At 34.2% G+C, this 13433-nt stretch overlaps 3 protein-coding genes across 6 annotated transcripts in view; 2 read left to right on the top strand and 1 right to left on the bottom strand.

The window, feature by feature from the left end:
- Positions 1 to 4757, top strand: part of LOC132194882 (elongation of very long chain fatty acids protein 7) — a 31684-nt gene extending 26927 nt beyond the window's left edge. Inside the window, exons 3-9 of one of the 2 annotated variants that reach the window (XM_059616464.1) lie at positions 1308 to 1415; positions 1541 to 1731; positions 1790 to 1870; positions 2389 to 2445; positions 2562 to 2804; positions 2855 to 3074; positions 3202 to 4757. In XM_059616464.1, coding sequence (XP_059472447.1) covers positions 1308 to 1415; positions 1541 to 1731; positions 1790 to 1870; positions 2389 to 2445; positions 2562 to 2804; positions 2855 to 3074; positions 3202 to 3206 — 905 coding nt within the window. In that variant the 3' untranslated portion in view covers positions 3207 to 4757. The remainder of the gene's footprint in view (positions 1 to 1307; positions 1416 to 1540; positions 1732 to 1789; positions 1871 to 2388; positions 2446 to 2561; positions 2805 to 2854; positions 3075 to 3201) is intronic. The other variant, XM_059616465.1, reaches the window with a different exon arrangement.
- Positions 4758 to 5218: 461 nt separating this feature from the next.
- LOC132194881 (elongation of very long chain fatty acids protein 7) lies at positions 5219 to 12433 on the bottom strand. 2 transcript variants are annotated; one of them, XM_059616461.1, is made up of 8 exons: positions 12193 to 12433; positions 6708 to 6777; positions 6453 to 6643; positions 6273 to 6350; positions 6164 to 6220; positions 6001 to 6106; positions 5703 to 5839; positions 5219 to 5515 (listed from the first exon to the last, which is right to left on the bottom strand). In XM_059616461.1, exons 1-8 carry the CDS (start codon positions 12340 to 12342, stop codon positions 5354 to 5356), a joined length of 951 nt encoding a protein of 316 aa, XP_059472444.1. In that variant the 5' UTR covers positions 12343 to 12433; the 3' UTR covers positions 5219 to 5353. The 2 variants fall into 2 exon arrangements, with proteins under 2 accessions (XP_059472444.1, XP_059472446.1); XM_059616463.1 differs by lacking the exon at positions 12193 to 12433 and adding an exon at positions 8935 to 9086 and having other exon boundaries at positions 5220 to 5515.
- Positions 7603 to 13433, top strand: part of LOC132194872 (zinc finger protein 3-like) — a 46910-nt gene continuing 41079 nt past the window's right edge. The window contains exon 1 of one of the 2 annotated variants that reach the window (XM_059616451.1): positions 7603 to 7881. Coding sequence is in view for 1 of the 2 variants with exons in the window: in XM_059616450.1 (XP_059472433.1) it covers positions 9053 to 9069 (17 nt within the window). In the remaining variant the exon portion in view is untranslated. Of the gene's footprint in view, positions 7882 to 8939; positions 9070 to 13433 lie in introns of those variants that run through there. The other variant, XM_059616450.1, reaches the window with a different exon arrangement.

Raw genomic sequence — 13433 nt, 5'->3', positions numbered from 1 at the left:
TTATCTCAGTCAACAGATTATTTTTTTTCTCCTAGCTGATCGAACAACCTTCACCGGCTGCGGGAGTAATTTTAATAATCGCTAATTATAGAGGGTTTCGCGAGCTCTAAATTTCATTGCAGGTAGAGTTTTGCAATCGAGTGCGATGCATTAACCATATAATCTTGATTGTGCTCACACGCGTGCACAAAGTAAAGAGCAGCGTGTCTCGAGAAGCGCCAAAATCAAAGACCGTGCAGCTTGGATAAAAATTTTTCCTTACCTTGAACCAGCAGTGGCAAATGAGAACTTCGTGCAATATTTTTTGCGCCTCAACAAAATGTTTTACCGCATCTAAATGGTTTTGCTTATATGTTGCCTCGCCAGAATTGAATTGAATTGTTCAGTTTTTTTGCAATATTCGGTGAATGCTTTATTGTAAATTGTTTGAAGAAGTTGACATTCGAGGAGATGATCATGGAAAAGAAGAAATCGGGCTTTTCCTCGTTGTAAAAATCATTATTGTATTAGTCAGCGAGCAGCGCGGTTGCTCTCATGAAATAGGGCCGCAGACCGTGACCGAAATTGGTAGAGCTGTTTTGCTTGTAAATAAAAAGAATTTTTACAATGAGGAAAAGTCCGATTCCTTTCTTTTCCTGTAAATAAATTCAAATTTTTTAGCTAAACGAATCTACGTTTTATGTTTTGAATAAAAGGATGAGCAGGGATGATGATCTCATTTTAGTTAGTGAGCATCAGTCTGGGGTTTTCCATTCAGTTAATTGATAAAGAGCTGCTCGCTTCCGTTTCGTTCCTGTTTTTCAAGGTGAACCACAAGATATTTTCTGCACTTTGCCCAACCGTAACGAAAGGCAGTTTGAAATGTTTTCAAAAGTTCCAAGTAAGATTAATTAAATATAAAAACTATAAGACAGTAAAGATAAGAAACTGTAAAACCGTGACTCAAAAATTGAAAAATTAAAAATTACTCAAAATTTAGATTTAATTTTTTATTTATTATTTATAATTAAAATAAGTTAATAATAATTCCTCCTGAAGTGTAACTTCATCACTCAACATTTTATTATAGTTGCTTGTTTATCAAAAATATTACACATTTCCTATGGTGAAGAAGTTTTTTCCTAAACTTTTTTAACATTTATTTCACTAATGTATGTCACACGCATTTTGCGATAAACTTTTCAGCTTGTAAGGTTTTGAACTGATAGTCTGCTCCTGATAAGCAAAGAAAGTGAAAATATTAGAACTTCCTCCCACCTGCAGCAGCAAGCAAATGCAAGTAATGAACTTTACGCTTTTAATTTAAGGTCTTCAACCCTCTCCTCAAACATTGGGTGGCCTACAGGATGCACCTGAAGCTGGCTTTGGAGGCGCTGCCAAAAGGTATTGGCACCTACTTTTTACAGAACTAGCAGGTCAGAAAAATCCTATTATTATTATTTATTCTTCTCAGTCGATACATTTTTTTTTTTTTTTTTTTTTTTTTTTGAAAAAGAGAAGATTAAGTAAATAATGCAATAATATTTTTCTACGCCGGCAGACCCTCGCACAAATGATTGGCTCTTCATCAGCAGCCCTGTTCCTGGCCTCACCATCATTGCCCTCTACCTTATTTTCTGCCTCAAAGTGGGACCCAGGTACATGGAAAACCGCAAACCCTTCCAACTGAAAAACACCCTCATTGTGTATAATGCGCTTCAAGTGTATGCCAGCGTGTGGCTTTTCTGGGAGGTAGATTTTATTGATTTATTTATTTATTGTAATCTTTTTAAAATTAATTTCATTCCAGGCTTGTGAAGGAGCGTGGTTGTCAACTTACAGTTGGAGATGTCAGCCTGTGGACAACTCTACGTCACCCGAAGCCATGAGGGTCTGTGTTTATAATTTTTGCGTTCTCATATTTAAAAATTGACCTAATTTCTAAACTGATTATCGAAAAATTCTTAGAATAGCTCACTATTTGTAAGAGAAATGTTGCTCAATGTTATATAAGCGAGTGAGGCCAGAGTTGAAGATGCAAACACTTTCACCTTGATGAGCTCACAAAAGAAAAATTGTGACCGCAGATCAAACATGAATGGCGCTGCACTTGTTTGACTTGTGTGACTGACCTCCATTGTGCTAAATCACCCACCTTTATTGTTCTTATTATTCAAAAACCAATTATTTATATGTTTAACCCACTTTAAAAATTTGAAAAATTTTTAATTTAAACATTTTTTTTCTTCTTAAATTTTATTGTTTGATATCATTTACAACCATATTCCTTTTATGTTATAATAACTAATAAGTAAAATAATAATAAAACAATAGTTGCTGCAAAGTGTATTTTGTAATTAATTAAAAAAAAAGCTTGGCATCTTTCTTAATTTTACTGGTTTTTCTCAGGTGGCTAGAGGAGTGTGGATTTACTTCATTCTTAAAATCACAGAGCTTCTAGACACAGTGAGTACAAATTTGACTTTTTTATTATGTCAGTAGGCAATTTGCGCAGCAACAATGCTCTGCAGGTTGCTTATAATTTAGTTGAGCAAATATTTTACTTTACTTTTATTTCCAAGGTTTTCTTTGTGCTGCGCAAAAAGCAAAATCAGATCTCATTTCTGCATCTCTACCATCACACTGTCATGCCTATGATTTCCTGGGGCTGCACCAAATACTACCCCGGAGGACACGGCACTTTCATTGGCTTCATCAACACCTTCGTGCACATCATCATGTACACCTACTACCTCCTCGCAGCACTTGGACCACAACTTCAGAAATATCTGTGGTGGAAAAAGTACATCACCAGAATGCAGATGGTAAGTTTTATTAGGTTGTGGTTTTTTTTATCAAGTACATTTTTATGTAGGCCCAGTTCTGCATGGCCTTCCTGCACAACACCCAGCTACTGTTCTACGACTGCGGCTTCCCAAGGTGGACGGCCTTCCTCACGCTGCCCAACGCAATCTTCTTCTACTACCTCTTCAATGACTTCTACCAGCAGGCCTACAAGGAAAAGCAGGCCAGACTAAAGGCTGCTAAGGACGAAGCTTCCAAAAACGGAGCAACCAAAACTAGATTAAAAGCTGGTTAGAAATTTGTTATTATAATTAATTATTAAACGCCTCCAAAGAATATTTCTTATAAAATGAATAGAAATCGAAAAATGGCTCACATTGACCCTTATATTAAATTTCTTAAATTTTGTGATTGCAGAATGAATGGAATAATTGATGCCTCCAATTGGCCAAATGTAAATATCTCTCTGTGGATCCAAATTTGCAAGGAACTATGGCAAGTGTGAAACAAGGTGAGCTGGACGAGAAGCTCATGAACCTCCAAGCAGTTAAATGAAAATCTCGTCAATCCCTCAGCATTAGTTTGTATTTATTTACCACGCTGTCAAGCTGTCAAGCCGACTAAAGATGCTTGAAATCTCCTTTCGGGAAGCAGAATGAATTGTAGCAAGTAAAAAATCTAACCCTGTAGTAGGATTTAGGATTGTCTATCAGTTGCGGGAGTTTTGCCGCTTTCTTAAATTTTCTTCCAACAAAAACCGATTTTCATGTTTTTTTTCCAACCCAGGGTTTGCATGTGATCTTGTTTTGACGTTTTGGCGGCAAAATCCCGTGTGATCAGTACTTTTTAGTCATGCATTTTGCAAGAAGTTGATGTATCATTGACAAAATATAGCTTGACACATCTGAAATGTGCTCAAATGCCTTGTAACATAAACGAAATACACGAGTAAGGTTTTTGTAATATTGTACCTCATTCTATTATTGCACTAGGTAACTTGAAAAATAAATTTTGAGGAAATGTCGTCGCAAATTTGTTAGAGAGTTATGTCTCTTGGCGTGATGCCTACCTAACAAACGTTTAGGCGTCTTTTTACATTTTGCATTTAAAACTTTGATAAACTGTGTAGCAAAGAGAGGAAAATTATAGATTCCATTACATAATCTAAAATAATTTTTTCAGATTCCACTTTCTTTTTTATTCTGTGATTTAGTAAAGGGCTATTTTTTTGCGTAATGTGTGTGATTTTGTGGCTTGGCAAAAAGATTTTAATATAAATACGCATTTTTGCAATCAAAAATTTTGTATGTTGGCCTTATAAAATTAAGTGAAAAATAATTAGTCTGTCAATGCAATCAAATCTTTTTGGCAAGCCAATTTAGCTCTTGTAATATTTTATGGTGTTATTCAAATAAATAATTGGACTCAATTCAATAAATAAATTTTCCAAGCAGGATTTGGAAAAAATAAAAATTTCAAATAAATCGGTCAATTTATAATCTACATGATGTGAGAATTTAGATCTGAAGGAAAATACTATTAAATTTCCTCGACGGAAAAAGTTGTTACTCTTTATTTCTAAATGCACTATGGAATTGCCTAACCATGTTTAATTGTAGAGCAAATAATTGATACATGCATAATTGCATACATATTATACAGGTACAAGGTAGAAAAGCAATAAATTATGCATTTGCAAAACAAAAGAATTTGCATATCTTGTAAATAAGGGTTCTTTCTATTTCAACTAATTATAAAGAAAATCATTAATTTTGGAAATTGAAGGTAGATCTACACGTGGGTCATCTTGCATATTACTATAAAGTATCTACTTGCATTATGGATGGGCATTTTAATAAAATGGTGAAAAGCGGATTATATGGTTATAATCACATAATTACAATTTATAAATATGTTATAAAAAGGATGTGTATATCTTAGGTACAACACTACAATAAAATTTGCTAAACTTATTTATATTCTTTCCTTCAATGCTGTCCTCTAATAAATCTTTCAAATAAATTCAAATTTAATTGAAAATGTCATTCTCATAAATTTATGATGCAAAGAAATATTAAGCGGATCCCTGCCCTACTCCGATATTTTTTGTGGAAGCAATTTTAAAGTTATTTTCATTCATTCTTTCACTTCTTATTCTTTCGGTAGTCTGGATTTACAAGTGGTCTTTTTTGATGATGTCGAGCGTTTTAGCATCTGCTAGTTGTAAACCCTTTCTTCTCTTTTTCATATTTTAAAAGTTTTATTTGACGAAAGATGAATAAATAATGTAAATAATTTTGATTGTAAGTTTATGTTTCTTATTCTTAAACAAATTTGCTATTTATATTAATATTTTTTTTATTATAATTCTTTAATCCCGTGCTTGGGAGCTGGGAAGGGCAACCAACAATGGCAGGTGTTCCACTAAAACCCAGGTGAGGGGTTTCTTTGTAATTAAATAATGCTTTATTTTACCTCAAATAAATGTATTGTATATCATGTGCATAGTTATTTATTCTCCATTCAAAATGAATGTGAATCTCTCAATACTCTTAATTGCTTCTGTTTATTAAATTTGCTTCTTTTTAATGTACGCCTTGCGGTAGAAGTCTGAGAAGAGGAAGAGGAACACGGTGGCGTTACCAACGAAGAAAAGTGTCAGCGCCTTTGGCAGTTTGCAGTCGTATGCTAAAAGACCAAGCATATAGGCAACCATGAGGCAAAACTGGATCTGTAAAAATTTGAATCATTTTGACTTTTTACTAACATAATTACGATAATTATAATTACTGTGTGAGAGATTTTAAAAAGCTAAAAATTCTAAAAGAAGTAAAGAAAAAAAATGTCAAAAGTCTAAATTTATAAATATAATAATTATATATGTTTCAAATTCAATCATATGAAAAAATCAAACGAACCAGTTGAATCCAGGTCATGTATCGCTTCCACCAGAGGTACTTTTGATATTTGGGACCCATGGCAGCAATGAGGTAGTATGAATACATTGCAATGTGGACCAGAGAATTGAGGAACCCAATGACGATTCCCTGCTCACCTGAAGAAATCGTTAACAAATAATTAAAAAATCTTAACTCAGCAGCTGAAAAAAGTAAACAAAGTAACAAAAAAAAATTCTAGCAACGCAGTTAAAATTTTTTTAAATACAGTTATTGTTAAATAAACAAAATATTATCTTGGTTTTTGTATCATATTTACCTGGGATAAACTTGAGATAGCCCCAGGAGAAGAGCACTGTGATAGTGTGATGGTAAACGTGCAGAAATGTCACTTGATTTTGCTTTTTCCTCAGCACAAAGAAAATCTGCGGCCAAAAAAATTGTAACGCATCTAAATCTAAATCCATGAATAATAATCTCACCGTATCAAGCAACTCAGTCACTTTGGCAAAGAAATACCACCAAGCGCCGCTTGATAGCTGAATTATTCAAATTTGCAATAGCACATGGAAATTACGATCAGAATCTTACCGCTCTGGAGAACTCGACGGTGCGTGTCGCTGAGCAGGCGTTGTTTATTAGATGCGAAAACGCGCTCTCTTGAAAGGGCTGAATTATATATAATTTAGATCAACAATATAATAGTCAAGTTATTTTATTTATCAAAATTTAATTTATACCCTGCGCTGCAGTTAATTTTCTAGTACTTACCAGATAGGCCAAAAAGATGCTGAAGATGACTTGAACAAAGTTGTACACGATGAGCGCCCCTGTCAAATGGAACGCTTTCCGGTTTGCCATCAGTTTGGGGCCCAAAGAGAGAACAAAATAAAGGTAACACGCCAAAATCATGAAAACGGGCCATGGACTCGACATCAGTAGCCACGTGTCCACCATCGGATCTACACTCAAGAAAAATTAATTTCTTCCAATAATTATTGCTTTTTTTATTAATATTGAAACAACCTTTCGTATTCTCGACCAGTTCATTGTAGTTGTCGACCACCAAGTGCATCAGCTCCGCCATGGCTGCTGACTGAAAAATAATTCAATTTTGTTCAATTACATAATTTGAATTGACTACTTTTCTTGTTAATTGCACATCATGAACGAGACTTTTGAAATAAATTTTTTATTTATGTAATGTCAAATTTTTAGCATCAATAAATTGATGCAAAAAAATAAATATTTGATGCGAAAATTGGACAAATAAACAACGACAATAAAAAAATTAAATACAAATTACGAAAAATATTTCGCAAAAAAATTCATATCAAAATTCTCATTCCTCATTGAAAAATTTTTCGTTGAAATTTTCGCAATTTTAAATATTAGTGTATTAGTACAAATTCATATTATGAACTGGAATGCTTGGATTTTTAAGTCTTTTTCAGTTTTTTCACCAACTCTGACTGGCGTTTACGTAGACAGGTTTGAAAATTCTTTCTAAAAAAAATCTTATCAATAAACAATAATTGCCTGCATCTGTTTGTGATTGATCTGCAGAGGACTATCCCGCCTTAAGGGATTTTGTAATTAAACGCTTTTGCATACAACTGGGGCGCTAAGTGCACCCATCTCAACGCTTAATCCTGCGGCCCCCGTCCAACTTCAGCAAAGAACAATACTTCACTCGCAAACCCAGTATGATAAATCACTCAGGTTTCCCCGAGTAAAATCTGCCAGGAGTGGGAATCGAACCCACAATCTCCGGGATGGAGGGCAAGCGCACGCTCCTCTGGGGGTCACTAATCACTATCCCGCCTTTTTCCTGCGAAATATTTCGCGCCACAAGAAGCAAAAAATGACTCGATCGACTGATCGGCCAATCGAGTTGGATCGTTGGATGGCACTTGTAAACAACAGGAACAACAGGTTGAACAGCGCATTATTATGTTATGATCCAAGGAGTGTGGCTCGATGTGCCGCCGGCTGAACCATAAATTTGCGATTTTGATATATTATATATAAAAGTGGTTTGCGAGTGGTCTTTACGTAAGATTTGAGAAACTTAAGTTTAGTGCGAGTCATCAAGAACGAGTGACCGAGGACGGCGAGGACTTCAGTTTGGAGAAAAATGGACCGGCGGAAAGACTCTATTCTGGACTTCAGAGGAGACTCGAGAGGCGAAATCGCGGAGGTAGGACAAAGCACTTTTTTCACTTTTCAACTCCAACGAGTTATAAAATTACATAATATATAAAGTAATATAACATACACATACGTACAATTGCATCCGCATCGCGATCAAATCTGTTTTCGTGCATATTACATATTAATTTATTGCACCAAATTTTGGTGTACTGAATTCCCAAAAGCTTATTTCACATCAATTTTTTTTCACGCATTGGCTACCATACATGATTTTAATTAATGAAAGTACTGGAAAGTACTGCACAGATTGCAGACAACAACTTTTGTAGGCAACTCCGTTTCGAATCGCAAAAGCGTACCTCAAGTACATGAAATTGTGCATAAACTGAAATTGTTTATTTTTTTCGTTCTCGTGAATTTTATGAGCTCTGGAAATCTGCTTTGAAAATGCAAAGCAGTAAAGCGGATTAAACATTTGGAATTATTTTATGAAAGAGCACAAAATTAACCAATTGAAAAATGAAATGGAAACCTGTACGTTATGAATTATTTTGATTTTACCACCGTAATCACAAATAATAGAAAATAATTATTGATTATAATTTAAGTATAGCACGTACAAATACTGACAGGATTCCTTAGACAACTTTGAATATGTACAAGTTTGGAGAGGTAAAATTAAGTATAAAAGTGAAATGCTTGCGTCCCCGCTAGTTCAGCCAAATTTTAAGGAAATAGATGACATATTAAAAAAAATTCGCGGTCACGCTTGTATTTTTTTTTTCATTTAGACTGCGTATGAAATTGATTAATCAAACCATAGGCACTGTTATTTGCATCTCTTTGATTGAATTTGATAGTGATAATGAAATTTTTACCAAAATTTTGACTTGATTTGTGAAGAATTAACAAAAATAATTCTTTTAAATTCAATTTATATTTTTGTATCTGCTGAAAGTGAAATTTAAAAAATTACCGTGGAGTTCAATTTTAGCTTTTTAAATTTACAAAATCGATTTGCCATATAATATAGCAATTAATTATTGATATAATAAGGAATATATTTTTGGAATGAAAATAAAAATACTGATTTTCGTACCTTAGGTTTTTGCGGCCACGCAGAGTGTGTCCGAGCACTTAATTAAAACCCTCGCTCGTACGTCCTCTCTTCCAATGTAATTCGCACCGCAGCTGGTGAGTTTGAGGACTGACTGGCGATGGCAACAAGTACGAGGTAAAGTAAAGTGTTAGGTACGTTTCCCCCACCTGTGTGTGGATGCACCTTTTGTGCAGCCAGACCTACTTTTCGCCTTTTGCGTTCGTCGCATTGGCTATAAACGATGGTCTAGCAGGTGACACAACGATTGACATGCAAATCAGTGGAGAAACGACGCGATCAAAATCAATTATTCCCATATTGCGATTTGCTAAAGAAAAATTGCAACTCGTGGGAAGAAATTTGAAAATCGTGCACCGCTTTTCTGTAATGATTTTATCAAGAAATCAGAGTTTATAAAATGGTCTCACTATTTTGCGGGAGGAAAATTCATTTGATGCTATTATTATCATCAACTTTCTGTCTTCATTCTTCTATTTTTAAACTTTTTAAAGATTTGGTTTTTATAAGTATTCATATCATATTTTATTTTTGTGCGTTCTTCATAAATCTAGTTCTATGAAAAAATGAATTCAGCTGAGATAATTTAAATGGAAAGTTCATTACCTGCATTACACGTCAAACACTTGGAATTTACTGCGATTTCCGTGCATCTTTTCTTCCCGTCGGCCACTTTCGCCTTGGAAGCCCTCGGCTTAATTTATAAATAAATACCTACTTACTTCGAGAACTGAGGTGCACAAAATAATACACTCGCACACCAGTGAGCAGGTGAACGCCTATGTTTATTTTTCGTACACATTGCTACGCTCTCAGCAATTTGGAGGTCACGCTTTAGCTCAAAGATTGCCAAAATTGTATACGCTCAGGTTGCATTTTTCAAATGAATTTTTAAATGAAGAATTTCTAAAAACTACATTTTTTACGGCACCCCGCCAAAACTCTCCCGGAGTAAACCATTATATCCATGAGACTCTAAGGAGCAGGCATGATTTATTTCTTCAGTACCTTTGTGAAGGTATGCCTCTTGGTGCTCAATTATCAAGTCGGCTGTGTGTTTAAGGTCTTACATAAGCATGTGCATACCTCTTCCGTTAAGGCAATCCTTTTCCATCGCTCGAAAAATGGATAATATGAATTTTTTTAAGAATTAAATAATTTTGATGATTGATTTGATGCACGCTTGTTGTTGTTCTTTCAAATATAACTAAACGGAGAATAACTAAATTAATTAATTAATTTTAATAATTGTATTTATTCATTTATTCTCCATTCAAATACATTGAAATACACAATATCTTACATCAAGTCAATACACAAAAATTAATATAAAACACTAAAAATACATGTTAAGAATGTGGGTTAGAGGGGTGAATGGAGAAATAATGGCACTTCGCTAGCAAACAACTTGCTAAAGCACAGCGCACAGCGCACTCCTTTTAATAACACATCGGCAGCTCGTAATATTGAATGGGGCGCTTATCTATATTTTGGAGTAGTCCAGTTTTCATAATGATATATGTATTGAATAAAAGAGTATTGGACATCAGACAGGTCTTCCAATTGATCAAAAAAAAAAAAAAAATCAAATAAAATAGAAATAAGTGGAATCGCGTCAGTTTATGGTTTCTTTGGCAGATCATGAAGTTAAGTGTGTTTGCGCGCGTGTGTGATGTAACTCTGGTGGCTATAATTTAATGCGTCATGTGTCCCGTCGCAGGAGGTAATTTGTATGCAGGCGACAAACCAACACACGGATGTGTTATGAGCAGACAGATCAACGCATTCACGGTCAGAAAGGCCATGCAAATTCATCGCGCGCACGTCGTCCGACAAAACGACGAAAGACTCCGCTGCGTTGGAATTTCAATTAAGAGATATTCCAGCGTCAAATTTTTGCGAGCTGTGCCTTTTTGGGTAAACAAAAGCTTATTGTCATATAACTTTTAATTCATTTTAGTTTTATTCCGAAATCATATAAAAGAAATGTTATTTATTCAGAAGAAAGGAATAAGAAACGTTTCAGTTTAACAATGTGATGGACAAATAAACAACAATAACAATTCTTTAAATTTATTTTAAAAAAAATATGTTTGTAACGTGCTTATTGAAAGAAAAGTGGGGGGAAAAAGGAAATCTGTTGAATCATAACATAGAATGAATGATGATAGCTCTCGTTTTAATAGACGATTATGCAATTTAGGCAGAAGGAAAAAATAAAAAAATATCTTGAACTTAACGATGTAGAGCTTTTTTCTAAAAGAAAAGCTAGGATAGTGCAGGATAAAGGAATGTATATTAAATATAATACTAAAAATAATAAACGCACTGCTCGCTGACTAATAATAATAATAATTTTTTCTGAAACTCTCCAGCATAATTACTTGTTTTTCGTTTTTCAAACGTTCTGTTATTGAAATGATTAAAAATTCTCATACCTTCTGGTGACTGGATAGTCGAGTCAAATCTAAAATTGGTTCAACATGCACTCCGCTACAGGATATGTCGAGTACCTGGTTTTTTGGTATTCAGTTGACCTTAAGGAATATAATCGCCCTAATAAAGCAGTTAGCTCCTAAATTTACATTGATATGATCGGAAACGGTTCAGAAATAATTTTTTTCAATGTAAGTACCCTAATCTCCATGTTAATTCATGCAGTTTGTTTGCGAAAAAATGAATTCATTTTTGTTAATAAGGACCAATTTGCTAATCGTTTTTACAATTTAATTTAGTATAATCAATTCCCTTCCAACTTAAGCTCTTAACCTTGACTATGCCAACTAAATCTTGTAATTGAAGACGTAGACGGTGCTAATTAGAAATTAACCACAAGCTGCACATATTTTGAGTAGCTCTGCGCTTTTAGTATTATTATTATCTCAATATTTTTTGACTAGCGGCAATGTAAAGATCCATCTTTTTGCAAGTAAGTCACATTAAAAAGAAATAATAAACATAATATCAAAATAAAATTAACAATTGGAGTAGGCGCATCTCACAAACTAACAAACTTGCCATAAAGCCGCTCCCTGTCGCCTCATCAAAAAATCTCCTGCGATACAAAATATTTTTCAATTTCTTTTTGTAATATAATGTATGCATTAATGAAGCCAAAGCAATTTTGTAACAAAAATAATCAATATAATAAATAATAAGTTAGGCAAGTTATTTCAATGCTGCAGCGTCAAATTTTCGCTTAAAGGTTTTTCCATCGATAAACGTAATTTTGAAACTCACCGAGTTCGCTGGGCTGGAAAAAGCCATCAGAGCTGCCGCTTTTTTAAACAGAGGCTTGTCATTGTTTGGCGTTATTCCTGAGGCGGCCGGTGTCGTCGTTGTTGCTGCAGCTCCCCAAAACGCGCCGCTGCCGCTTCCTCCCCAATACATTATTTTTCGTCGGCCAAGGCTCTTCCCACACGCAAATTTATTCTGCTCACTGTCCACGAGTCAATAATTCACGCTCGTGTGCCAATTTTCTTGTGTAGCTCACCGTACGAAACCAGCTGACATTTCTTAAAAAATGTTTTGAATTTTTGAATTTGTTTTCGTCTGCAAGAAATTTTGTTTTGCATTCAAACTTTTGCCAGTTAATTATTTCAGATGTATCGCGAAACCTTTGACCTCTAGTTAAGTTAGGCACCTTGTTTGCTTGAGAAATTAGTCTCTTCAAGAGGTTCCGTTTTGTGCTATATCAGCCTTTTTAAGTATCTGTTTTGGGCAGCGTCTGTTGAAGCGTACGGGCAATTTATTTTTGGGCCATTGAGTCATCTTTGTACAATATCTCATACGGAACATTATTCCAAGAAATTAACTCTTGCAAGAATGTTAAAATGAATATTATCAATTATGGCGGGCTTCAGCCATAATTCATGAGCTGTGAAATCATTTTGACAAGACTTCGTACAAAAATCAATATTTAAAAAAATACTTTTCTTTAAAATTAATAATTCTATTTTTGTGAAAAATTATTTCAAGTTGCAGCACCCACAGGTATCAGCTTCGACCGCGCACAAAATAAAGAAATATGCAGTGGCGATGAACGATTTCAATGCATTAAGCATTTTCACATAAATATCCTTTAAACTGAAAAACCAAATGACAAAATAATATTTTTCGTCCTCTCTCGACCACCGCCAAGAAATGCACACGTTCCAATTCTGAAAAAAAAATTATTATACAAAAATTAATTAAAAAAAAAAAAATTTAATTCAATTGTCAAATTTCGTGTTAAAATTGTTTTGAGTAAAAATTGTATTGAAAATAATTTTCACGAAGAAATAATTAATACGAAAGAAAAGTTTAATTATCTATTTTTGGACTAATTCCTGTCAAAATGATCATGAATTATGGCTGCAGCCAAAACATGAAGAGAAGGATATTGTTTTCTTAAACAATAAGCAACACTCAAAACCTTGAGGAAAAGCCGATTTTAAATTCAAAGCTTATATCAAAACTAAAAAACTTGAACTTCAAATCAC

The sequence above is a fragment of the Neocloeon triangulifer genome, unplaced genomic scaffold, assembly GCF_031216515.1.
Source record: "Neocloeon triangulifer isolate White Clay Creek 2 clone unplaced genomic scaffold, ASM3121651v1 ptg000008l, whole genome shotgun sequence".
In the NCBI taxonomy this organism is placed as follows: domain Eukaryota; kingdom Metazoa; phylum Arthropoda; class Insecta; order Ephemeroptera; family Baetidae; genus Neocloeon; species Neocloeon triangulifer.
Note: the sequence above shows the minus strand (reverse complement) of the source record. Positions and strands in the feature narration are given on the sequence as shown.